Source organism: Neomonachus schauinslandi, chromosome 16 (genome assembly GCF_002201575.2).
Source record: "Neomonachus schauinslandi chromosome 16, ASM220157v2, whole genome shotgun sequence".
NCBI classification, from domain to species: domain Eukaryota; kingdom Metazoa; phylum Chordata; class Mammalia; order Carnivora; family Phocidae; genus Neomonachus; species Neomonachus schauinslandi.
The window spans coordinates 11,200,688-11,227,659 of NC_058418.1; the positions used below are offsets into that span (position 1 = coordinate 11,200,688).

At 50.5% G+C, this 26,972-nt stretch overlaps 1 protein-coding gene across 1 annotated transcript; it reads left to right on the top strand.

The window, feature by feature from the left end:
* Nucleotides 1–378: 378 nt before the first annotated feature.
* Nucleotides 379–26,559, top strand: XRCC1 (X-ray repair cross complementing 1). The gene is made up of 17 exons (XM_021681117.2): nt 379–595; nt 968–1,060; nt 10,299–10,409; nt 20,691–20,849; nt 21,747–21,821; nt 21,917–22,022; nt 22,246–22,355; nt 22,430–22,541; nt 22,948–23,203; nt 23,529–23,645; nt 23,835–23,928; nt 24,066–24,198; nt 24,514–24,568; nt 24,662–24,801; nt 25,700–25,790; nt 26,150–26,225; nt 26,352–26,559. The coding sequence occupies exons 1-17, from the start codon at nt 545–547 to the stop codon at nt 26,463–26,465; spliced, it is 1,893 nt and encodes a 630-aa protein (XP_021536792.1). The 5' UTR covers nt 379–544; the 3' UTR covers nt 26,466–26,559.
* The last annotated feature ends 413 nt before the right edge of the window (nt 26,560–26,972 follow it).

The following is a 26,972-nucleotide window of genomic DNA, read 5'->3' on the forward strand; positions in this document are numbered from 1 at the left end:
ATAAGTCTTTGATCCACTCTCTCTTGGCCTCAGGCATAACCCTGGAGAGATCGGAGATTTTGTTCGTGTGTGCATGGTGGTGGGGTAGCGGGGAGGAGTGTAACCGCAGGAACCCGTGGAGAGGATCCCGTAGCAGTATGCTCCAGGTTCCCTGGGAAAAACCAGTCAGGTCTGCGTTTTCCTATTTTCTAAGGCTTCAGTTTGGGCGGTGACTGCATGGTCCAATGAGAATGGCGAATTTTTTTCTAGGGGCCAATCCCGGAGGCCGCTCCTGTTGCCAGGCGCCCAGAAAGCAGGGTGTGAACGACACCGGGAGGCGGAGCTTAGAGGAAAGCCCGTTGCTAGGGAACTAAGCGCCTCGCTCCGGAGAGGCGAGACTGGGCATGCGCGGCGTCGACGCATGAGCCGGCGCGCCGCGGTTTGAAAGGCCCGAAGCCTGTGCGCTTGCGCACTTCAGCCCGCGCAGGGAGCACCCCCCCACACACCCCCCCCAAATTCGGACCTTCTTTCATCCTTCGCGCCAGGCGAAGCCCAAGACGTTGACATGCCGGAGATCCGTCTCCGCCATGTGGTGTCCTGCAGTAGCCAGGACTCGGTGAGGAGCTGGCTTGGGAGGAGGTTGGAAGACGTCAGGGAATCCATGCGGGGGCACCACAGGAACTTTGGGAGAGTGAAAGGGAACTTCACGGAAGTCTGTGGCGGGTCATGGGGGAATTCCAGGAGGCTATGAGGGAATTCTGGGAGAGATGTGGAATAGGGGAACTTCCGGTCGGGAAAGGAGGCACTGGGGAGCATCCAGGGGAAAATGTTACAGTGGACTCGAGGCAGGGTGTGGTGGGATTAACGGGGAATTTTAAATCTGGGGCAGCGCAGAGGGCTCGGGAGGACTCAAAGGAATAATGTGAGAGCCGGGGACCGAGCTCTCTTCCCTGTACCCTTACTTTCCTTTTTCCACGCTTATCTCCAGACCCACTGTGCAGAAAACCTCCTCAAGGCGGACACTTACCGAAAATGGCGAGCAGCCAAGGCAGGCGAGAAGACCATCTCTGTGGTGCTCCAGGTGATCCTGCCCTCCCCCTGTCTCCTTCCTAATAGGAGTCTGGAGACTCAAGGTTCAGACACGGCTCTTGAGCCAACTGGCAGTGGGTTAAGACACTTTCCCTTCTGGACTTCAGCTTCCTTACCTGGAAAATGGGCAGTGTGATTGCCGTGCCCCTTAGCAGAGGACACAGGTGGCCCAAGGACTAGGCCAGGATGACCATAGGAATCAATGTGTGGTTGTTTTTACTTTCTGGGCCTCAGTTTCCTCAGCTGGAACAGAGTGAATCATTCTCACTATCCTGCCTCCTGAAGTCAGTGGGCTCAGGGCTGGAAAGTGTCCCCGAAGTTCATGGAAACCAATCAACCCCATTTTAAAGATGGGGAAACTGAAGCGGGAAGTGGGGAGGAGTGACGTGGCTAGGCTAAGTGCCATTCTAGAATGCTTGCCAGGTTCTTCTGAGTGCTCTCACCCACTCTTCACCCCAGTGCTGTGAAGTTGGGAGGCAGGCACGGAGGAAAGTGTGGTTTGACCCCATATGGTTACAGAATTCCAAGCGGGCTGTTCCTGTCACGGATAAGAAACTGGTGGGAGGAGAGAGCTAAGCATGTTTGAAGCATCTGCTCTGTGCTGGCTACTGGCCTGGATGATCTCGCTGTTCACAGGTGCAGTGTGACGCAGGGGCCCTTATCACCATCAGTCAATGGCATGCTAAGACTCAAACCCACATTGGTGCTCTGAACACTTTGTCACACTGCTTTGTGTTCACACACTGGCTTTCTTTTTTTTTTTTTTTAAAGATTTTATTTATTTATTTATTTCAGAGAGAGAGAGACACAGCGAGAGAGAGAACACAAGCAGGGGGAGTGGGAGAGGGAGAAGCAGGTTTCCCGCGGAGCAGGGAGCCCGATGCGGGGCTCGATCCCAGGACCCTGGGATCATGACCTGAGCCAAAGGCAGACGCTTAACGACTGAGCCACCCAGGCGCCCCTGGGGAGGGATGTTGCGGAGCAAGGCTTACATGATTGTGTCAAACCTTTTCTTGATATCTCTTTTGCCCAGTGGTTCCGAAAAAGTTTGAGCTCACAGAGCCTTTTTAGAATTACAGAGAAGCTGAGGATTCTCTCCCCAGGAAAAATACGCAGACCTATAAGACTTTCTGATTTTAGAAGTTTAAACATCTTCTCAGTCCCTAACAGAGTAATAGTAATGAGAGCTGACATTGGTTCAACATTGCAACTGCCAGTTATGTTTTTGAACACCTCACATGGATCAACTCATGGAATCTATAGAAACCCCATGACCTAGAGTCTAGTATTATCTCCATTTGAGAGATGAGGAAACTGAGTCCCAGAGAGGTTATGCCACTTGGTTAAAGCCAGTGTTTAAAACTGAGGAGGTACAAAACAAATAAATATATAAACTGAGGGAGGGACAAGTTGCTCACAATTTAGTCTTGGGACCTGGATTCAAGTCCCCATCTCTTCCTCTTACTCATTCTGTGACCTCAGGCACATTTTTCCATTTCTCTGAACCTGTTTTCTCACCTGTCCATTGAGAATAATGAGATCTAAGCCCGGGGTCATTGTGAAAATGAGGTGACATAGCGTCTGCAAAAGTGCTCTGTCAACAGGTAGATGTTTGTGTAAAGGGAGGGATTCGTGTTTTTATTACTGGGTGATGATTCTCCTGGGTTCTCTTAGGATCAGGTGACCCTGGGAGAATCACATTCCATTCTGTACCCTAGTTGCAGTGGGAGCAGAGAGACCAGAGGGAGGAGAGACGTGACAGGGGGATGCGGGAACCAGAGGGGCCAGAGCAAAGCACAGGGTTCTCTGGTCTGGGAGACTGAGGGAGATATTGCAGCTGTCACTTAAATGGGAAACCCAGAGAAGGGGCAGCTTGAGAAGGTGATACCTTCAGTTGGGATGTCCTGGCGTGCCGTGACTTTGGGACTGAGGTCCAGGTGGCAGTTAGGAATCAGAACCGGACCTGGATGGAGACAGAGGTGTGGAAGTTGTCAGCACAGGGGCAGGACCTATAGACTCAGGAGTGAATGGATTCTTAGGTTCATTCGTTCACTAATTATTTATGAAGCGCCTTCTATAGGCCAAGCACTGTTTTAGGTCCTGGAGCTACACAGCAGCAGACAGCACGAGACCAAAATATGTCAGTCGTGTGGAGCTTTCATGTTAGGAGGGAAAGACTGACAAACCAATATGTAAAGAGCGTCAGAGGGATGGTGAGTGCTGTGGAGTAACATTAAACCCTTAAGAGGAAAAGGGAATGCTGCAGCTGGAGGAGGAGGCAGTGACAGGAAGTGTTTCTTTCTTTTTTTTTTTTTTAAAGATTTTATTTATTTATTTGAGAGAGAGAGAATGAGAGACAGAGAGCATGAGAGGGAGGAGGGTCAGAGGGAGAAGCAGACTCCCTGCCGAGCAGGGAGCCCGATGCGGGACTCGATCCCGGGACTCCAGAATCATGACCCGAGCCGAAGGCAGTCGCTTAACCAACTGAGCCACCCAGGCGCCCCGGAAGTGTTTCTTTCTTTAAAGATTTTTATTTATTTGACAGAGAGAGAGAGACAGTGAGAGAGGGAACACAAGCAGGGGAGTGGGGGAGGGAGAAGCAGGCTTCCTGCGGAGCAGGGAGCCCGATGCGGGGCTCGATCCCAGGACCCTGGGATCATGACCTGAGCCGAAGGCAGACGCTACACCGACTGAGCCACCCAGGCGCCCCAAGAGGTTTTTCTTTTAATAGGGATTCAGGAAGGCCTCACTGAGCAGGTGACATTGAGCACAGTGAGCTATGTAAAGATCTGGGAGGAAACACAGACTGCGGTGGCCTGGCACCTGGCGTGCTGGAGGAACAGCAAGGAGGCCAGTGTGGGTGCAGTGGAGTTAGCCAAGGTGGGGAGAAGCAGGAGATGAGCTAATGGAGCAGAGGTTGAGGGCCCCCAACACGCTGAAGGCCTGAGAGCCACTGTAAGTACTTGAGCTTTTACTCTGGATGAGTTGGGAGCCACTGAAGGGCTCTGAGCAAAGGAGGAACAGAAGCGAACTTAGCTTCTCATGGAATCCTGCTTTCCGCGTTGAAAATAAAGCGCAGGGGGCAAGCGGCATCGCAGCGACTGTTAATTTATCCCACATGAGAGACACTTTGGGCAATCTTTTTTTTTTTTTTTTTAAGATTTTGTTTATTTATTTGACAGAGAGAGACACAGCGAGAGAGGGAACACAAGCAGGGGGAGTGGGAGAGGGAGAAGCAGGCCTCCCGCGGAGCAGGGAGCCCGATGCGGGGCTCGATCCCAGGACCCTGGGATCATGACCTGAGCCAAAGGCAGACGCTTAACGACTGAGCCACCCAGGTGCCCCCACTTTGGGCAATCTGATTGCATTTGGCAATGGCCAGGATTCAGGGTGACTCCAGATTCATCTAATGCTAATTCTGGTTCTTGTCAAGTGAGTGGAAAGGCAGACATTTCCGGACACAGATGCGTGTGGATTAATCTGTGGAGTGTTCCTCCCAACCATGTTATGCAACATCTGGATTGCCACACAGGGTTCAACCCTCTGCTCGTGACGGCCACACACACCTTTTTTGTTTGCGGTAGCTGACGGAGGCTCCGAGGATAACCCATCAGCTGCTCCCAGGAGGGGAGTTCCAGCTTCTTGGTTAACCACTCCTGGGCCGGAGGGCATGGCTGGGACGAGGTCCAGGTAGCTCTGGTGCCCCGCTGACATGCGTTCTTTAGAAGAAATGCTTAACAGCAGCGTGGCGCACGTTTTGTGGTGGTTTTTCAGTGGCTTGCTAACCATTCAGTTTGCCCTCGTGGCGTTTTCAATTGTTTTTCGCTTATTTGATGTGTAACAGGTGTACAGCGAAGCACACTGTTCAGTGAATCCTCACAGACTGCAAGCCACGTACTCCCCATCTACACGCCATCCACATCCGAGTCACAGAACGGGCCTGGGCCCCAGGCCCCCTGCATTCCTTCCTGTCCCTGCGCCCCACAGGGTAGCAACCGTCCTGATTTTTAGTAGCACAGATTCGTTTTGCCTCTTTTTGAATTTTATATAGATGGAAGCACGCAGGATAGATGTCTGTGGCTGCTGTCACTCAGCCTGATGTTTGTGACTTTTTTTATTTTTAAAGATTTTATTTGACAGGGAGAGAGACGGAGCACAAGCAGAGGGAGCAGCAGGCAGAGGGAGAGGGAGAAGCAGGCTCCCCTTCCGAGCAGGGAGCCTGATGTGGGGCTCGATTCCAGGACCCCAGGACCATGACCTGAGCCGAAGGCAGACGCTTAACCAACTGAGCCACCCAGGCGCCCCTGATGTTTGTGACGCTGATCCACATTGGTGGGTGTAGCTGTGGATGGCTCGTTCTCATTTCTGTGTAGTACTCCATAGCTGGAGAATACCATTGCAGTTTTATTAACTTTTTTTTTAAAAAAGATTTTATTTCTTTATTTGAGAGAGAGAGAGCATATGCAGGGGGAGGGGCAGATGGAGAGGGAGAAGCAGACACCTCGCTGAGCAGGGTCCCCGACAGGGCTCGATCCCAGGACCTTGTGATCATGACCTGAGCCGAAGGCAGACGCTTAACCGACTGAGCCACCCAGACGCCCCAGTTTTATTAACTTTTTGAATGAGTATTATATGTATATGGTGCAAAATTTAAAAGGCACAAAAGGGTTTACACCCTCCTCTCCCTGCTTATTTCCACCCTGTCCTGTTCCCTCTATAGGCAGCCACTGTTGGCAGTTTCTCATGTGGCCCTCCTGGGTCACTGAACACCCATAAACAAGTTTGTCCACCTCTTCCACCAAGTACATAGTATATGCACCGTTCTCCCCCCTTGCTTTCTTTCAAATAACAATAGATCTTGGAGATCCACTGGCATGGGGTAAAGTTCTACCTGATTTCTTTCTTTCTTTCTTTCTTTCTTTCTTTCTTTCTTTCTTTTTAAAGATTTTATTTATTCATTTGAGACACAGAGAGAGAGCATGAGCAGTGGGAGAGGCAGAAGCAGGCTTCCTGCTGAGCCAGGAGCCCGATGTGGGGCTTGATCCCAGGACTCCAGGATCATGACCTGAACCGAAGGCAAACGCCCAACCATCTGAGCCACCCAGGCACCCATACCTGATTCCTTTAAATGGTGCATAACCTTGCCTTTCCTGGACGTGGAACAATTTTTTAACAAAATGTCTCTCAGAAACTTTGCGAGCCTTCCCAGCCCCATTTGTTTTCCTGTCGTGAGTTATGTCTTCCTGAGAAAGGTGCACATGAACCTGGCCACGGATGACTGGCATTTCATGCTTGAGCTCGTCTCCTAACCGCTGACGCTGAACACTTACTTTTTTTTTTAAGTAAGCGTGGGGCTTGAACTCACAACCCTAAGATTGAGATCAGAGCTGAGATCAAGAGTCAGACGATTAACCAACTGAGGCTGGTCGCCTCGCTTTTCTTTTTTTTTTTTTTAAAGATTTTATTTATTTATTTGGCAGAGAAAGAGACAGCGAGAGAGGGAATACAAGCAGGGGGAGGGGGAGAGGGAGAAGCAGGCCTCCCATGGAGCAGAGAGCCCAACACGGGGCTCGATCCCAGGACCCTGGGATCATGATCTGAGCCGAAGACAGACATTTAACGACTGAGTCACCCAGGCGCCCCAATTTTTTTTTTTAAGATAAAATTCACATACCATGAAATTCACCATCTCAGCCATGTAAAGCGTACAATTCAGTGGGTCTTGGCATCTTGACAGCATTCTGCAGTCACTGCCACTAGTCGAGAACATTTTTATCGCCCAGAGAAACCCCATCACCATTCAACAGTCACTCCCTGTTACCTCTGCTGCCCAAGCTGCCCCCCGGCAACCACTGATCCACTTTTTGTCACTGTAGATTTGTATGTTCTGGACCTTTCACATAGACAGGATCATATGCTATGACCTTTGTGTCTGATTTCTCTTACCGAGCATACACCCGAGATTCCTATGTGTTGTCATGTGTGTCAGCCTTTTCTGTTCCATCACATGGGTACACCATAGGCTGCATGTCCGCTCATAAATTGATGGATGTTTGGGTTGTCTCGATATGTGAACACTGTGGCCGGAAATTCTTTATCACAAAGAAGAAATACAAGAAATACACAAAGAAGAAACATGTGCGTGTTTAAAGTACAAGTAGTTAATATATGCAAAAAAAAATCATTCACTCACAATACAGATTGAGCCTTGTGCTTTGTCACGTGGGAAAGGTAAAGATGTTGGCTTTTTACCTCGAGGGTTGGAATAGGGGAGTTGAGAAGGAGTGTGGGGCTGTAGGCAGGCAGCTGCTGGGTCAAATTTCTCTCCGTCATTAGCCACGTGTGACATGTGAGCTATTTCTTTAACGTGTCTGAGCCTCTTTGCCCATCTGTAACACCAGGAGAGTAACAGGCCCTTCCTCCTAAGGTAGTTGTGAGGTGAGGATTCATGGATGCCCGGCCCACGAAGAGCTTAGCCAATCGTGATAGACAGAGTCATGGCCTCTAAAAGACATCCACATCCTGATCCCTAGAACCTGGGAATGTGTCACTTTACACAGCAGAGGGGACTCTATGGACGTGGTGAAGTTAAGGATCTTGAGGTAGTGAGATTAGCTTGGGTTATTTGGAGGATAGGAGGGGACCCAGCATCCTCACAGGGGTCCTTATAAGGAAAGAGGGAGGCAGGACAACCAGAGAAAGAGACATGAAGAGGGAAACAGAGGCCGGAGTGATGCCGTCGCTGGCTTCGGGGGCGGAGGAAGGGACCACAAGCTGAGGAACACATGTGGCTTCTAGAAGCTGGAAATAGGGCAAGGAGACAGATTCTCCCCTAGAACCTCCGGAAGGAATGCAGCCCCGCTGACACCTGGAGTGAAGCCCTGAGAGACCAAGTTTCAGGCTTCTGACCTCCAGATCTGTAAGAGGTATTGTTGTTAGCCAGTGAGTTTGCGGTCATCTGTTACAGCAGCAGTGGGACACGAATACACCAGGCCCCTGGCACACAGTGAGAATCTGAAAGCGTTGGCCACGATGATTCCTTTGTGACAGGATGGGGACACTGAGGCAAGTGCCTCACCAAAGCCACTTGGTCAGGAAGGGCAGAGCCTGAGTTACAACTCGGAGCACTGGTTCCTTCAGCAAATGGTTACTAGGCGCTTCCCGTCCATCTGTCCATCCATCCATTAGGAACGTATTGAAGTTCCTGTGGGAACCGTGTCCGCTGACACTTAGGAGCGTTTGCTCTATGGCAGGCACTATTCCAGGGGCTTCTTATGTATCCCTCATTTGAATCTTCACAACAACTCTCTGAGTTCGAAGTTGTCACTGTGCCCATTTTATAGGTTAGGAAACTGAGACACAAGGGCTGAAATGACACTCTTTGCTCCAGGGTCACACAGACTAAGTATGCAGAGCTGGGAAGGACCAGACACTGTTCGGCATTCACAACACAGTGGGGAATGACTTAGATACTGTCTCTGCCTTCATGGAGCTTAAAAGTCTGGTGGGGGAAACAGATGCCAGACAGATGCAAATAAAAAGTGTAGTTACATAATTAAGTGGTGATAACTGAAGAAAAAGAAGAGTGGTTTAGGCGGGGGGGGTGGCAGGTGCAAAGGCCCTGTGGTGGAAAGGAGCCATTGTGCTCTTGAGACGGAAGAAAGGCTGGCGTGGCTGGAGGGGAGCCATCAAGTGTGGCAGGAGGCTGAGAAGTCAGACTAGGACCTGTGTACCTGGGCAGCACCGCACACTGTCCCAGGGCTCAGAGCTGTGGAGGCAGGGGGAGCCGTCAGGAGGCCAGCTTGGCTCTGCCATGGGAAGGCCCTTCCCTCAGCACCGCCTCCTTCTCCAGCGTGCCCGTGATGGGGTGGAGGAGCACGCGTGGACTCGAGCCAGCCTCCCTGGGCTGCAGGCCCGGCTCTGCCACTCACCAGCTGTGCGACCTTGGGGAAGTTACATAACCGCTTCCTGCCTTTGTTCGCTCGTGTGTTAAGTGAGCTATTATGAGGAGAGGAGATGCACGTATTGCGTGTCCGGTACGACGTGAGCCCTTCAGTGTTCGCTGCAGGTGTTACTGTGGCTGTTATTTTCGTGAGGCATCTCAGCTCCTTTCAGGAGGAGGGTTATAAGGACAGCCCGCCCATCCCACACAGAAGAAAACCGCCGCTCAGAGAGGTTGCACGGCCCCCGGGCTTGCTCAGCTTAGAAATGGCAGGGCTGGATTTGAACCCAGGCTGGCCTCACCCGAAGTCCAGGCTCCTTCCTCCCCTGTAGGGATGTCTCTGTTTGTGGCGGCGTGTAGGCGAAGTCTGGGCGAGTGACAGGGCCGACTGGAGCATCGGATGCTCCTGGGGGCGGTGGACTAGGTACCTTTGAGTGCTGTAATAACTTGTCATTCTAGAAGCCAAAGAGAAGAGCCCCGAACTGGAGAGCCGACTTGCATCATCCGTTCCTAACTGCCTTCCACCCCCACACGGCTTTCTGTGCCTTTAATTGTCAAGACGGGAATGGCAGACCCTTTTTCGGGGAGCCTTCCTCCACATAGATAGCTCTTTCCTTCCTTTAGAAAGTAGTTATGGAGCATTGACTAACAGTGCCTCCTGATTGACCGGGGCAGAGTGTCTACTACATGCTGTGCAGTGTGGCCATAGTATTTGTGTGTATACTCCTGGATTTGGTGATTATCCCCATTTTACAGATGAGGATACTGAGGCTCCAAGAGACTGGCTGACAAGGCCATTTCGCTAGTGTATGGCAGAGCTGGGATTCAAACCCAGGAAGCCATGGTGAGCAAAACCACACCAGGCCCCTACCCGGGGGGGAGCTTCCTCAGAGTCCTGTGTGACTGGGGGGAGAGGGGACAGATGTGCCATTTGTGTGCATGATTATTTGAATGAAGTTGGAACCCTGGCAGGTGCTACCACGGAGAGCTCCATGGCAGCGGGTTCCACACCGATCTGGTGGAGTCTGGAGGTGTTGGGGAGGCAAGCATGGGGGCTCATGCATTCATCCAGGGAAGATCTCCTGAGCTCCGACCTCTGGGCCATGCCCTGTGCTACACACGGGTGACACGGTGGCACCCCTTACCCTGGCTCCCACTGTCACAGAGCTGACATTGCGAGGGGACGTGGCAGCCCAGCTGGGGGTCAGACCTCTCCCGAGGGCCCACAGTGAGGCCAGGCCCTGGCCACCCAGAGCAGGCCCTGACAGTGGGCTTTCCCCTCCCACAGCTGGAGAAGGAGGAACAGATACACAGCGTGGACATCGGCAATGACGGCTCGGCCTTCGTGGAGGTGCTGGTGGGCAGCTCGGCTGCAGGGGCTGGGGAGCAAGACTACGAGGTAAGCAGGGCTTCAAGATGAGCCCCATGCTGATCCCTGCCCCAGGTGCCCTCAGCCCCGTTCCCGCCAGGGCCTCCTGGGTGAGTCCCACTGCCCTCTGCCCCCTGGAGGAGCAGGCACGGGTGATAAACCGCACACCAGGGCAGAGACCCACGTTTGCTTCGGGGAGGGGGCCGTGAACAACCGGGCACACTTGTTTGGTCTAAGAGGCAGCCACTGCTTGAGGGCAAACCTGCTTTTCTGTGGTCCCAGAGGTTCTCACAGATGTCCTGGCGAATCGAGATTCCGCATTGTTTGGGATGCCTCTGTTAATCACTTTATTTTTTTTTATTTTTTTATTTTTTTAAATATTTTATTTATTTATTTGACAGAGAGAGACACAGTGAGAGAGGGAACACAAGCAGGGGCAATGGGAGAGGGAGAAGCAGGCTTCCCGCTGAGCAGGGAGCCCGATGCGGGGCTCGATCCCAGGACCCTGGGATCATGACCTGACCCGAAGGCAGACGCTTAACAACAGAGCCACCCAGGCGCCCCTGTTAGTCACTTTATATGGGACAAATGTTGACAAGAAAGAATGCCTTTTGCTCTATTAAAGATATTTTATTTTATTTATTTAATTTATTTTTTAAAGGTTTTATTTATTTGAGAGAGAGAGAGAAAGCAAGCGCGGGGGGAAGGGCAGAGGGAGAGGGAGAAGCAGACTCCCTGAGAAGCAGGCTCCCCGCTGAGCAGGGAGCCTGACATGGGCTGGATCCCAGGACCCTGGGATCACGACCCGAGGTGAAGGCAGATGCTTAACCGACTGAACCATCAAGACGCCCCTATTTTATTTTATTTTTGAAGATTTATTTATTTGGGAGAAAGAGAATGTGAGCGTTAGGAGCGGGCGGGCAGAGGGGGAGGGAAAGAATCTCCAGCAGACTCTCTGCTAAGCTTGGAGCCAGATGTGGGGCTGTATCCCGGGACCCTGAAACTATGACCTGAGCCAAAATCCAAGAGTTGGCCACTTAACTGACTGAGCCACCCAGGCGCCTTGCTCTATTACAAATATTTTAAAAGTTGGCACAATCCTTTTCTTACTGGTTGAATTCATTAGAGCTGGGTTGGTGACATCATAGTTAAGCAGCTGGCTAATCCACAAAATGTTTTGGGGTAGAAATAAACCTACTTGGAAAAGCAAGTTTATAATTTTAAGTAAACAGTAAACCAGTTTCTTACAAGATGAGTTTTTTTCCTTGCAGTGAGAAACTGTTTTTAGTTGAAGTGTATTTTGCAAACAATAAAATGCACAGATCTTAGTGTATGGGTCGAGGAGCTCTGACAACTGTATACCTGTGTAACCAGCCCCCAAGTCAAGACGTGGAGCCTTGCCGGCATCCCGGGGAGGTCCCTTGCACCCCTTTGCAGTCATTCCCCATCCCCCCACCCTCGCCAGCTCAGGCATCCTCTGGTCTCTTCCGTCACTCCAGACTAGCTTTGCCTGTCGTAGAATTTCATATAAATGGAATTTTACAGTACATACTCTTTTTGTGGCTGGCTTTTTTCAGTCAATGTCCTGTGTTTTTGAGATTCTTCCATACTGCATGTCAGCCGAGTAGCATTCACCTCAGGCAGAGACCACAATTTGTTTCTCCATTCTCTCGTGGATGGGCACCTGGGCTTTTGCCACTTTTTGACGATTATGAAGAAAGCTGCTTGTGAACATTTTTGTACAAGCCTCTGCGTGGAGATCTCTTTTGGGTAAATACCTAAGAGTGCAATTGCGTTGTCTTAGGGTAGATGTATGTCTTAACCTTATTGGACATTGACAGTTTTCCAAAGTGGTTGTACCGTTTTACGTTTTCTTCAGCAGAAGCTGAGAGTTGTAGTTGCCCTGTATCCTTACCTGTCCGTGATGTTGCCAGTTGTTAACTTGTTAAATTTCAGCCATTCAGATGGCACATGGTGGTGTTTTGTTTTTTTTTTTAAGATTTTATTTATTTATTTGAGAGAGAGAGAGAGATCACAAGTAGGCAGACAGGCAGGCAGAGGGAGAGGGAGAAGCAGGCTCCCTGCTGAGCACAGAGCCCGATGTGGGGCTCGATCCCAGGACCCTGGGATCATGACCTGAGCCAAAGGCAGACGCTTAACCATCTGAGCCACCCAGGCGTCCCACGTGGTGGTATTTTATTATGGCTTTAAGTTGCATTCTCCTGACAAGTAATGTGACATCGTGTTACCTTTCACGGACTTACTAGTATTCATTTATCTTATTTTATGAAGTGTCTGTTCAGGTCTTTTGCTTGTTTTTTATTGGGTTGTACGTCTTTTTGTCATGCATGGCTTTGTTTATTTATTTTTTCTTTTCAGATACATGTGTTGCAGATTTTTCCCCCAGTCTGTGACTTGCCTTTTCATTATCTTAAAAAAATTCTTTTAAATTAAAGTATAATTACCATACAGTGTTGGGGCGCCTGGGTGGCTCAGTCGTTGAGTGTCTGCCTTTGAAAGCTCAGGTCATGATCCCAGGGTCCTGGGATCGAGCCCCGCATCGGGCTCCCTGCTCAGCGGGAAGCCTGCTTCTCCCTCTCCCACTCCCCCTGCTGTGTTCCCTCTCTCGCTGTGTCTCTCTCTGTCAAATAAATAAATTAAATCTTTAAAAAAAAAACAAAAAACATAGTATTATACTAGTTTCAGGTGTGCAATGTAATTATTCAACATTTCTGTATCTCACTCAGTGCTCATCACGGTCCAGGTACTTACCTTTCCATTATCTTTTATATATATATATATATATTTATTTATTTATTTATTTATTTTATTTATTTATTTTTAAGATTTTATTTATTTATTTGAGAGAGAGAGAGAATGAGAGACAGCAGGAGAGGGAAGAGGGCAGAGGAGGAAGCAGACCCCCCGCTGAGCAGGGAGCCCAATGTGGGACTCGATCCCGGGACTCCAGGATCATGACCTGAGCCGAAGGCAGTCGCTTAATCAACTGAGCCACCCAGGCGCCCCTCTTTTTTTTTTTTTTTTTTTAAGATTTTATTTATTTATTTGACAGAGAGAGATAGTGAGAGCAGGAACACAAGCGGGGGAGTGGGAGAGGGAGAAGCAGGCCTTCCGCTGAGCAGGAAGCCCGAGGCGGGGCTTGATCCCAGGACCCTGGGATCATGACCTGAGCCGAAGGCAGACGCTCAACGACTGAGCCACCCAGGCACCCCACCTTTCCATTATCTTAACAGTGCCTTTTGAAGGAGCTGATGAAGTCCAATCAATCAAGGTTTTTTAAAGTTCCTTCCTTCCTTCCTTCCTTCCTTCCTTTTTCTTTTTTTTTTACTGCTTTCTTTTTTTTACTTTTTTCTTTTTTACTGCTGAGTGCCTTTTGTGTTCTGTAAGGAATATTTGCCTGTCCCAAAGTCATAATGATATTCCCTGTACTAATTTCTTATTGCTGCTATTACAAATGACCACAAACTCAGTGGCTTGAAACTGTAACACAAACCTACTGTCTCACAGCTTTAGAGGTCAGAAGTCCAAAATCAGTCTCAGTGGGCTAAAATCTTAGTGTCAGCAAGGCTGGGTTTCTTCCTGAGGCCCTAGGGGAGGATCCATTTCCTTACCTATGACAGCTTCTAGAGGCCGCCTGCATTCTTGACCTGTGGCCCCTTCCATCTTCAAAGGCAGCGATGACAGTACTTTAACATGTGCTTCCATCCTCACTTCTGTGACTCCGACTCTCCTGCCTCGCTTTTTCTTATAAAGACCCTTGTGATGATACTGGGCCCACCTGGATAACCCAGGCTTATCTCCCCATCTCAAGATACTTAATCACATCTGCCAGGTCTCTTTTGCTATATTCACAGGTGCCAGGGAGTAGCACATGGAGCTCTTTGGGGCACCATGATTCTGCCTGCCACCATCTTCTGTGTTTTTTTCTAGAAGCTTTATAATTTTAGATTTTACATTTAGATCTCTGATCCACCTCAAATGAATTTTTGTATATTGTGTGAAGTAGAGGACAAGGTCCTTTTTTTCCTGTTTTTGTTTTGTTTTGTTTTTTAATGTTTATTAAAAATACTCTAAAAAAATATTTTCTTGGGGTGCCTGGCTGGCTCAGTCAGTGGAGCATGCAACTCTTGATCTCAGGGTTGTGAGTTCGAGCCCTACATTGGGTGTAAAGATTACTTAAAAATAAAATCTTAAAAAAAAAAAAAAGGATTTTCCTTTTCCCACTGAATTGTTTTGGCTCTTCTATTGCAAATTAATTGATCATATATGTGTAGGTTTATTTCTGTACTCTCTATTCTGTTTCATTGATACATATGTTTATCTTTGTGCCAATACCACACTGTCTTAATAGTAAATACTGAAATCAGATTGTGTTGGACTTCCAATTTTGGTCTTCAATAGTCTCTTAACTATTCTAGATCCTTAGCATTTATTTTCATGTAAATTATAAAACCAGCTTGTCAATAACTTCATTTATTCCAGACTTACAGAAAAGTTGCAAAAGTAGTACAAAGGATTCCCTTATAACCTTCACTCAGATTCCCCAAATGTTAACACATAGGTACATATTTTTTACTGAACTGAAAGTAAGTTGCATACGTGATTTTGTGTTATCCCTATTCCCTACAGTGGATATTTCCTAAAAAGACAGACATTCTCTTACTTAATCTTAGTACAATTAATCAAAATTAGGAAACTAACCTTGATATAGTACTTTGTCATCTGATCTCAGACCTTATTCCGATTTTCTTCATCAGCCCAATAATGTTCTTAATAGCAAAAGAAAATTCAGAATCATGCATTGCATTGATTTGTCATGTCTGCTTGGTTTCCTTTCCCTGGGAACAGTTCTCGTGACTTTCTTATCATTTTATGCCACTCACATTTTGGAATGATAGAGGTCAGTGACTTTGTAAAATATCACTCATTGTACAAAATGATGTTTCCTGATGATTACATGTAGGCTGTACACCTTTGGCCAGAACACCACAGAAGTAATGTTGTGTTTTTCTCGGTGCATCAGATCGGAGCACATGCCACTGACTTGCTCTATTACTGATGGTGGTAACTTGGGTCCTTTTGTTAAGGTGGTGAGGGCCAGGCTCATTCACTCTAAAATTACTCTTTTGCCCTTTGTAATGAATAAGTATTATGGGGAAATACTTTGAGGCTATATAAATATCTTGTTACTCCACAAACTTGTATGCACTAATTTCAGCATCTGTTATTGATTCTTGCCTAAATTATTGATGCTATTTGAGTGATACATTTTTTAATATTTATTTATTTATTTGGGGGGGGGCCAAGGGAGAGGGAGAGAGAATCTCAAGTAGACTCCACACTGAGCAGGGAGCCTGACGTGGGGCTCGATCTCATGACCCTGAGACCACGACCTGAGCCGAAACCAAGGGTCAGACGCTTAACCAACTGCACCACCCAGGTGCCCCTGAATGATATGTTTTTAAATTTCATTTCCCAGTTGTTGATAGCATAATAAAAATAAAATTGATATTTATATTTTGACCTTGTATCTTGTGACCTTGCTAAATTTAGTTATTAATTTTTATAGGAGAATCCCATGGGATTTGTGTAGATCCCTTGGGATTTTTTTTTTTTTTTACATAGACAATCACATTGTATGTGAATAAAGACAGTTTTCTTTCTTTCTAATCTTTATGCTTTTTTTTTTCTTTTTCTCATTTTATCACACTTAGTATCTCTAGTACAGTATCAAATAGAGGTGGTGAGAGTAAGACATCCTTGTCTTATTCCTGATCTTACTGGCAAAGTGGTGAGTCTTCACCATGAAATACAATGTCAGCTGGAGATTTGTTTATAGATGTGTGTTGTCAGGTTGAGGACGTTCTTCTCTAGACTACTTTGGTGAGAGCTTTTTTCATGAACGTGCGTGGAATTTTGTCAAGTGCTTTTTCTGATCTGTGAGGTACATTTTCACAAATGCGGTTTTCCTTTGGCAAACATTCTCATTCTCAAAGGTTATATAAGTTGTAAAAAAAACTGAAGCACATGAAATTTTGAAGGTTTATTTGAACAAACAATTCAAATCGGGGGCTCAAACTGAAAATGATTAGGGGTGTTCTGTGGGCAGGCTAGGGCAGAGGTTTTTATAGAGAAGACGCTGAAGCAAACCAAAGACATGGTTTAATTGGCTAGAGTTTAAACAGTTGTCTTGTTTGGGAAAGTCTAGTTATTTGGCTGTTAGAATAGTGGTTCTTGAATTTCATTTTCTCAGACTCGAGAAATTTAGTTGGCTGTTTATGGTTCATTGTGTTTGCATTTCATTTTCTGATTCTGGCTTAGATTTGGGTTTATTTACAGAGGCTCCCTAAGCACTAGAGTCACCCAGTCCCAGAAACCCTGCTTGTTAACTGTTTTAACAAAGTCAGCAGTTTTGGGAACTATTAAAAAAAATTCCGTGTTCTTGGCAAACAGATTTGGATCAAAATTCTATTTGTAATGATGAAAACTGAATAAGTGCATTTTTAGTTACAGTTTTATCATATCTTTATAGGTGAATGTTTATTATTCGCCCTCTTATCTGTCTAGCAAGGTGGAATGGCTAGTCGGGGCTTTATCTTTTCAAATTCTGAAAATGCCGATGCCCAGAAGTCTCCCATTCTTTCAAGAATTTTGATTAAACTTCTGCTGGAGTCCTGCATTTTTATTATAACTTCTAACCAAGACTGAATTAAAGACTTGGGGGATGCCTCGGTGGCTCAGTCGGTTAAGTGGTTGCCTTTGGCTCAGGTCATGATCCCAGGGTCCTGGGATTGAGTCCTGCGTCGGGCTCCCTGCTCAGCAGGGAGTCTGCTTCTCCCTCTCCCGCTCCCCATGCCTGTGCTCTCTCTCTCTCTCTGTCTGTCAAATAAATAAATAAAACCTTAAAAAAAAAAAAGACCCTGGGACTTGTGTTGTTTAGCTTCCACCCAGAGACCAGATGGGGCTGGAGGAGTCCAGAAAGAAAATGAAATTGAAGGGCAGAGCAGGGCTGGTCCACATTGGGGTTGCCTGTACAAATCAAGTGTAAGGCACCTCGTGTAATAACTAATACCATTTCCTACAAGATCAACCTGTTCTTTTCTTCCTCCTCCAAATTCTACAAGGGAAATACATAAGCTTTCAAGGTTAACATAGTCTAGAGAATAAAGGTTTAGCCCTAGAACCTTAAATACAGTGTCAGATAATAAAAGTTGGGTAACTAGAGTTGTTTTCTTTTTCCAACGAATGGGAGGAGTGAGGACATCTACCTGATGGTATGGGTAGCAGCTGCCCGCCATAGTTCGCATTGCCCCTTCATTGTTGTCACTGGGTGATCAAATCAGCTCCCCTGTCGGCTCAAAGTCAGGCCTTTTATAAACAAGTCAAGGCCAGGGAGACAGCTTTCTTTCTGTAGAATTGTCTTTGTCTTTGTTGTTTCCTCTTCATAATCAGAGCTGAGCACAAAGAGGCCAATAGTTAGATTCAATGTTTTTCTCAGCAAAAGGCTTTCTTTTCTGATTTCACCAAAGTTCACAGCATGTCTGTGAGAAAACACAAAGTAAAACAGAACATAGCCAACTCAAATTGGCTCACTGCGTAAGAATATTTATTGTTTCCTTGGGAGGGAAGTCCAGCATTAGGCAGACCCAGAGTTGATCTGGCAGTTGGGGTGCTTGGTTGGCACCTCTTGATTCTTTGGACTTGTCCGCACAGTTACAAGAGGATTGCTGCTGCTCCATCCATCACCTAGTAGCGCCCAAAGCAGGGATTGGAGGAAGTGGAATGGCAGGAGTTCAGTGGCTGTCTTCCATCCTGTTTCTCAGTAATGAGGAAGGAAGATCTTTCCCAGAAGGCGCCAGCAGCCTTCCTCTTACCATCACATTGGCCAACTGGGTCATGTGCCCGACCCCGACCGGCCATTGGCAGAGGGAATTAATTGCATGGCTTGGACCAATCATGGTTTATCCCCTAGTGTTGGGCACACAGCTCTTCCACTCTTTTTCAGAACTGCCTGGTCCGTTTGATTCTCATTTGTCCCTTCATCATACCATCAGGAACTCCATTTATTTCTTTAAACTATTAAATATACTTTTATATTGTGTGTTTGAGAATTTCAATGTATGCAGCCTTCATGAGTCTGAGTCTGCAGTTTGTGGTTTCTGCTGCTTGTTTCCATATGCCTCATGGTTTTGTGTGTGTGTGTGTGTGTGTGTGTGTGTGTGTGTGTACCTCTGTTCTTTAGGAATGTGTCTGTGGGAAATCTCTGAGGACTTGGTTTGAAGTACCTTCCTCCAAAGAGGATCTGCCACGGTGTCAGGTGATCTTGTATACATGGGTCTGCTGTAGGAAAAATGTTAGGGTTTAAAGCTGACGGCCAAGAAAGAATTCTTGAGATGTTTTTGGTGCAAAAAGATGGTTTTATTAAAGCACAGGGACAGGACCCTGGGGCAGAAGGAGCTGCACTGGGGTCATGAGGAGTGGCCCAATATATACTTTCAAGTTCGGAAGGGGTTAGGGAGAGCGTAAGCCTCCCAGTTATTTTGGAAACAAGGTTTCCAGGATCCTGAGGAGGCTAGCTATTGTTAGGAAAAGGTCATTTATTTTAGTAAAAACTCAGTCATGAGACTCTTCAGATGTATATCGGTGGGTCATATGCTTGGAGGATGACTGCCAACATGTATCTTGGGGAGTAGAGATAAAGGAAGTCTCCAAAGAAATTTTTGTATGTTAAAGTAGATTTACAGGATCCTAGGGGTCAGGCTAAGATTGCCTTTTGCCCTTAGCAAAGTATTAACATCGAGGCAGCTGAGTCCCTAGAGGAATGTCACTCTGCCTGTCTCAAGGACTTGTCAATGGGCTGTAGGTAGTAAGGAAATTTAATAATTTTTTTCCTGCCTTTGTTTCCCACATCAGGACCACTTAAAGTCTTCAGCTTGGGTTTTTCCATGCAGATAGCTCATATGAATTTTTTGCTTCAAATCCTTGAGAGTACAGACTTGTGCTTAGGATTCCTCCAGAGCAGTTTTCATGTTTTCTCTGTTGTCCTCCAGAGTGAGGGCCTCCCACTGACTCACTCCACAAGGCACATTTTCCCCTAATTTACTCACAGAGGGTGTTGCCCTTTGAGGGGGCTAAGCTCCGTATGAATTGGTGATGGTCTCTGAGCTACTCTTCTTCCTTGCTGGAGCCCCGGCTTTGTCTTCTGTTCCAGTCTCCACTACCCGCCCCCCCGCCCCCCCCCATTAAAATTACGTTCTCTGGCACCCAGAGTCAGCAGCCCCGGCAAACACCAACCTCAGTGCCACCCACCCTATCAGTCAGGGTCCTGCCAAGAGACTGAAACCACACCAGTTATTGAAACCGAGAATTTAACCTAAAGAATTAGCAGCTACGTATTGAACCCGAGAGGCAAGAAGACCGAGGTGTGGTGAAGGAGTAATGCAGCGAGCAGCTGCCACGCCTGGGGTCGGGGAAACAGCGATATTGTTGGAATTCCTGAAACGTCGATGCTTAGAAGCTTGGAAGTGGGGTTCCACAGAGCTGAAACTCAGACCCTGAGGAGCTGGCGCTGGAATCCCTGAGAGGGGCCAGATGACGCTAGCTCCGCAGGTGATAAGACGCTGAAACCAGATTCGCTGGCTGCCCTGGGGAGGGGCTGCTGCAGAAGCACACCAGGGGTGATGCTCACTGGAGCCTCAAGAAGCGGGGAGCACATCCCTCCTCCCTCCTTTTGCCTCGCGGCCTCTCCATAGTTCCCCCTACTGGCAGGGCCCGAGAAGGAGCAGTCGAAGAGGCAGCCATGTCCCTGCCCAGCATCCCAGCGCTGAGCCCCAAGAGAATCACTTAAAACAGGTGCAACTCTCCTAGCTCGCTGGATTCCGCTCTCTCGTGCCTGGACTCCCCGATACTTCCTCTGCTTTCCGTGAACTCAGCTGTGCATTTCCAAAAGGTGTTTGAACATTATGCCAGTCACTGTGATTATTCTCCGCTGGGAGGGTTCTTTAAGGCCCGGTAGCAGGCTCTATGGCCAGATAGAGGAGACCCTGTGAAAGAATTTGGAGGGGGTTCATTTAGACCTGGAAGTGGAGGGATCCCTCTGGGGCCTGTGTCAGGGAGGAACTGACCTGAGGCCCAGAAGCAAGAGAAGAGAGAGGCGTTGAGGCATGTGGAGGTGCAGGCTGGATCTGGTGACTCCCTAAGCCCTGCTCAGGCCCCTGCTTTTTTCCCGGCCCCAGGAGGTGTCATTTAAGGCAGCCAGCCCTGGTTCTCCTTCGATGTTCCTTCTTCCAGGTCCTGCTGGTCACTTCGTCTTTTATGTCCCCTTCCGAGAGCCGCAGTGGCTCAAACCCCAACCGTGTTCGCATTTTCGGGCCCGACAAGTTGGTCCGGGCAGCAGCGGAGAAGCGCTGGGACCGCGTCAAAATCGTTTGCAGCCAGCCCTACAGCAAGGTACCTGGGGCGGGAACTGGGGGTGCAGGGTCCTCGGTCCTGGGCAAGGAGAGAGGTGAGGGGCCAGCATTGAGTCCTAGAGGGCTGGGAGGATGGGGCAGCTGATCTCCCCAGGGGATTAGGAGGAGGCTGGGTCCCAGAGGCCTCTGAAGGGGTTTGCGATCCTTCTCATAGGTGATGCTTCATTCCCTAGAGGATGTCTGGGAAGGGCGAACTGCAGGATCTCAGAGGGGAATGGGGAAAGGGGGCAGCTGTCTTGGCAGAGGAGCAGTCTAACAGTTACCATCACGGGATCTGGAGTCAGACGCTGAGTCCACCACTTCTTAGCTGTGTGACCTTGGGCAAGTGACTTAACCTTTCTGACCTCAGTTTCCTGCTCCTCATAGGGTTGCTGTGAGGTAGGGATGCTAAGCTTTGGTAACAGCAAGACTTGAGTATGTCATGACATATGTCCACCACACAGTGGAGGTAGACTTCTTACCCAGGGACCTGTCTTGGGGGATGTTTGTCCGGTCATCCAGGGACCCAGGCTCTGTGTCCAGCCAGCAGAGTGGGAAAGAGCCTGGAGCATTTCTGTGTTCCAGAAGTGGCACACAGTGCTCCCTCCCATTCTGTGGTCAGGAATTCAGGCATGCGGGAGAGGATTCACTCGGACCCCCAGCAGCCTCTGTCACTTGCCATGAGGCTTAACGGAGCTGGTGCACGTAAAGGGCTCACAGCTGAGCCCAGCCCAGAGTTAGGGCTCACTAGCAGCTTGATGTTATTATTGTCATCATTGTCCTCTGGGCACCTCCCTAGACATGTGTGTCCGTAAGAGGGAAAGAGCCAAGTGAAAGGGGCTTGGGGTCAGGCCTCTGTCCTTGGCCAGACTTCCTGACCCCCACCCTCTGTTCCCAGGACTCCGCCTATGGCCTGAGTTTTATACGGTTTCACAGCCCCCCAGACAAAGAGGAGGCAGAGGCTTCACCCCAGGTAAGCTCTACCCACCTACCCCCAGAGGCTTCTCCCTACCGCTTCACCCCCACCTGCCAACAGCCACTCACTGTGCTGACCTTGTGAGACCTTAGAAGGTGACCAAGCTTGGCCAGTTCCGCGTGAAGGAGGAGGATGAGGGTGCCAACTCCCTGAGACCCGGGGCCCTCTTCTTCAGCCGGATCAATAAGACCTCCCCAGGTAAGTGTGGCAGCTTGAGTCCTCAGGGAGTCCAGGGTTGGAACCTGAAGGTCTGAGGGAGGAGGAGCCTAGGGACTCCTGGGTCAGAGGGAGGAGGTGGCTGGGGGCCTGGACTGACCGGATCACTACTGGGCTTTGGGAACAACATTCTGTCCCCTGGGTAGGAGTGGAAGGCTCTCAGGGCCCAGCCCTCTCACCCTGGCTCCACTTTCTCCCTCGGTAGCCGCAGCTGGTGACCCGGCCGGACCCAGCTATGCCGCTGCTACTCTGCAGGCCTCTAGTGCCACCTCTTCAGCCTCTCCCATGTCCAGGGCAGTGGGCAGCACCTCCAAGGTGACGTAGTCAGACCCTGGTGGGTGGAGAGGGCGGAGAGAGGCTAGGGGCCTCAACTCATCCCAACCCCTCAGCCTCAGGAGTCCCCCAAAGGGAAGAGAAAGTTGGATTTGAACCAAGAAGAAGGGAAGACGCCCAGCAAACCATCAGCCCAGCCCTCACCACCTGCCGTCAAGAAACCCAAATGTGAGTGCTGGCTTCCTTGTTCTTGTACGGGCCTGTGCTCTTCTGTCCTGAGGGAGGAGGGGCTGGGGGTAGAACCCCTGGGTCTGAGGGAGGAGGGGGCTGTGGGTCTGGACCGCTGGGTCTGAGGGAGGAGGGGCTGGGGGCCTGGACTCCTGGGTCTGAGGGAGAAGGGGCTGGGGGCAGGACCCCTGGGTCTGAGGGAGGAGGGGCTGGGGGCCTGGACTCCTGGGTCTGATGGAAGAGGGGCTGGGGGCCTGGACTCCTGGGTCTGAGGGAGGAGGGACTGGGGGCAGGACCCCTGGGTCTGAGGGAGGAGGGGCTGGGGACCTGGACTTCTGGGTCTGAGGGAGGAGGGCTGGGTTTAGTCCCAGTAGTACTAAATGAATCCACTCTTTGTCTTCCCCAGTGTCAGCTCCCACCCGCACCCCGGCCACCACCCCAGTCCCTGCCCCAGCACGAGGCACAGTGCCAGAGAAGACCCGAGAAGGCACTGAGCCCAGGGGACCCCGAGCTGGCCCGCAGGAGCTGGGGAAGATCCTTCAGGGTGTGGTGGTGGTGCTGAGTGGCTTCCAGAACCCCTTCCGTTCGGAGCTCCGGGACAAGGCCCTAGAGCTGGGGGCCAAGTATCGGCCGGACTGGACTCCAGACAGCACCCACCTCATGTAGGCCTGTGCCCTCCTCCTCTCCTTGCTCCCCACTGCTTCTCCTTCTCCTTCTGGCTCCTCCATCTTGCTCTCTCTCTCTCCCTGTCTGCCTGTCTACCCATCTGTCTCTGTCTCTTCATTTCTCTGTATCCTCTGCCTCTTTTTCTGATTCCTACATCTTTCCCTTGGTCTCCTAATGTCTTTTTCTGTTTCTCTCATATCCATCTCTTTCTCTCTGTCTCTGACTTATCTCTCTTTTTCCCCCTGTCCCTGTCTCTCTTTCCTTTTTCCCCACTCAGACCACACCTGACTGACCACACCCTCCCTTCTGCTTCCCCACCAGCTGTGCCTTTGCCAACACCCCCAAGTACAGCCAGGTCCTAGGCCTCGGAGGCCGCATCGTGCGGAAAGAGTGGGTGCTGGACTGTCACCGAATGCGGCGGCGGCTGCCCTCCCGAAGGTGAGGTCTCTGTTGGGGGTGGCTGCGGTGCCTGACAGCTTCAGTGGGGCCCTTCCAGAGCTGGAAGCCAGGGCATCCTGAGCGATTAGTACATGCCAGTCACTGTGGCTTCCTGAGCACCCTCCCCCCACCCCATCTCCCCTGAAGGGCACGATATGCTGTTTGTCTGAGGCCGGATTCCTCCCCTAGGTATCTCATGGCAGGGCCAAGCTCCAGCAGTGAGGATGAAGGGGGCTCCCACAGCGGCAGCAGCGGGGATGAAGCCCCCAAGCTTCCCCAAAAGGTCCTATGCCTCCTGCCCTGGCGTGGGGGAGGGTGCAGTGGGAGGAGGACATGGGTCTCTTGTGGTACCCCAGACTCTCCACTCCTGCCTTCTGCAAGAACACACACTCATACGCATGCTGCCCCCTCCCTCCTCAGCGCCCCCAGACCAAAACCAAGCCCCCTCAGGCAGCAGGACCCAGCTCACCTCAGAGACCCAAAACCCCAGAAGAGACCAAACCAGCCTCACCAGGGCCCCAGGAAGACACCGACACTGAGGGGGAGCAGTCAGGTCAGAGCCTGAGGGAGGAGGGCCTGAGGGCCTGGACTCCTAGGTCTGAGGGAAGGGGAGGGGCTGAGGGCCTGGGGGCCTGGACTCCTGTCTGAGGGAGGAGGGGGCTGGAAACCCAGACTCCTGCATCTAAGGGAGGAGGGGCTGGATCCCAGACAATGGATCTGGGGGAGGGAAGGCTGAGGGTCCCAGATAACTGGATCTGGAGGGCAGTTGAGGTTGGGGGTTGGCATGCCTGCATCTGTGCTGGGGAAAAAGGCTGGGAGGGAGGGTTGCCAAGCACGTGCCTTGCATTGACTAAGCTTCCACTTACAGAAGAACAGGGCAATGGGGCAGAAGATTCTGGGGATACCGAGGATGAGCTGAGAAGGTATGGTGGGGCTCGGGGGTCGAGGTGGCCCCAGGCTTGGGTGGAGGGCGATCTGGTCTTCATGCTCTCCCCCACCCCCTTTGGCTCTCCCAGGGTGGCCGAGCAAAGGGAGCAAAAGCAGCCCCCTGACCAGGGGGAGAATGGCGAGGACCCGTATGCAGGATCCACAGATGAGAACACAGACAACGAGGGTCCCCCAGAGTCTCCCGACCTGCCAGTTCCTGAGCTCCCAGGTAGGAAATCCCTCCCTGCCTCCCGAAGTGGGATTTGTCTTTCTCAGTTCTCAGCTGTGGCCCCCCAGCCAGCTCTCGGATCGTGGCTGCTCCCCATGACTTGTGACTTGTCTCCCCACCTCCTTCGCCCATACTCCCTGCCTCTGCTACCTTCTTGTTGCCTTAGGAAACAGGCATCCTCTCATGCCTTCCCTCTCTGTTCCCCTCCTGACTTCCTGGTGTGACCACATCCATCACAGTCCTCTGCCGGGTGTGACCCCCTTTGGCTTTCCAAGTGCGAACAGCACCTCCCTCACCTGCCCCTCAGGTTCGGTTTTGTTGCAATGGGAGGTCACCCAGGCATACAGATGATGTGGGCACTGATCTCTGTTGCGACCTAGGTGGTGATGGCACTGCTGTTTGTCACCCCAACACGAATGCAGGGGGCATGGGATGGAGGCAGGGGTCAGAGCCTTGGCCAGCAGAGCATGGAGGGAGAAGCTGGGCAGCCAGGGTCTGAACAGAGGTGAGGGTCAATGGCGATTGGAAGAGGCCGTTTCCATCCGGCTCCTTGTGGGTGATGGGCAGGAAAGTACTTTGATCCTTCAAAGCCCCAAAAGTGGCATCAGCAACTTGATGGTTTGGAGAACCATGTTAAAATGGAACAAAGAAAAGAGCCATCCCAAAGGTCAGAGCCCGAGAAGGTACTGGAAAACACCCAGCTCCCAGAAAGGTTCTGACAGGCCTGGCTGAGAAGCACCGTTTGTCCTGGACGGCTCTGCCAGGGTTGCATGAACACCCCTCTCCAGCCGCTGTACCGGCCTCCTTCCCGTCTTGCTCCGAGTGTTCTGTGGCTCCTGGCTGGGGCTTCGAAACTCCGGGGGCCTCACACTTGCCTCCTCCACCATCTCCCCTGCAGACTTCTTCCAGGGCAAACACTTCTTCCTGTACGGAGAGTTCCCTGGGGACGAGCGGCGGAAGCTCAGCCGATATGTCACAGCCTTCAATGGGTCAGTGTGCAGGGGTGGGGGCGCGGGTAGGGAGAGGTGGTGCTAGCTTGTGGGAAGGAAAGTGATCGGGAAGACGGAGAAGGGGCACGCCCTGCAGGATGGGCACAGGCCCTGCTCGCTCTGCTCGGCCGCCCTGGACGAGTAGCGTTCCCTCTCTTCCTCTTCTCTAAGATGAGGCTCCCCCCCCGGCCCAGCCTCTGGAAGGCGCAGCAGCAGTGGGAGCCCTCGGTATTGTGGCTGTGGCAAGGCTGGCACAGGGGAGAATAACGGGGGCCCGCAGGTAGCCTTGGAGAGTGGTTGGGGACCAGGATGTCAAGAGAGGGGACACTGATTCTCTGCTTCCCTCCTTCTCCTGCCAGGGAGCTTGAGGACTACATGAGCGACAGGGTCCAGTTTGTGATCACAGCACAGGAGTGGGACCCCAGTTTTGAAGAGGTGAGTTCCAGAGGGGCAGGGAAAGGGACACCCAGCCCGTCCTTGTGTCACCTCCATCCCCTCCTCACTCACCTCCATCCCCTCCTCACTCACATGTTCCCATATGCACCCCGCTCCACCTTGCAGGCCCTGATGGATAACCCCTCCTTGGTGTTTGTCCGCCCCCGATGGATCTACAGTTGCAACGAGAAGCAGAAGTTACTTCCGCACCAGCTTTATGGGGTGGTGCCCCAGGCCTAAAGTATGTGCTTTCATGCATATGCATGCGTGTACACACACACACACACACACACACACACACAAGATGAGCTTAATAAAGGTGACCTGGTTTGGAGCAGCTGCCCCTCTTACTCAGAAGTCTCCTGAACCTCCTAGAGGCTCCCAGCTTTCTGTCATGTGTTTGGTTTTTGCTTCTCTTCTGAGGGTCAGGTATCTTGGCTGCCCTGGGGTCCTGGGAAGAATTGACGGGCTCTCTATCAGGGGTTTGGTAGGGAAGGAGCTCTTTGTTACTTCTCCCTGGCCACTTTCCCCTGTGGGGCAGGTGGCAGGGAATTGGGGTTCCAGCCCTCTGAGCCCATTCCTGGGTCTTGTTTGTCCCTCTTTTGGTCCTGGGCTGGAGGTCTGGATGCTCGTGAGGTGTGCTTCTCTCTTGAAGTCCGTCTCAGCTCCCCTGGGCCAGGGATAGCTCCCTTTCTCCAGGGCTTGCAGAAGTGGCTGTAGAACTGTCAGCGCAATGGTAGAACAGGG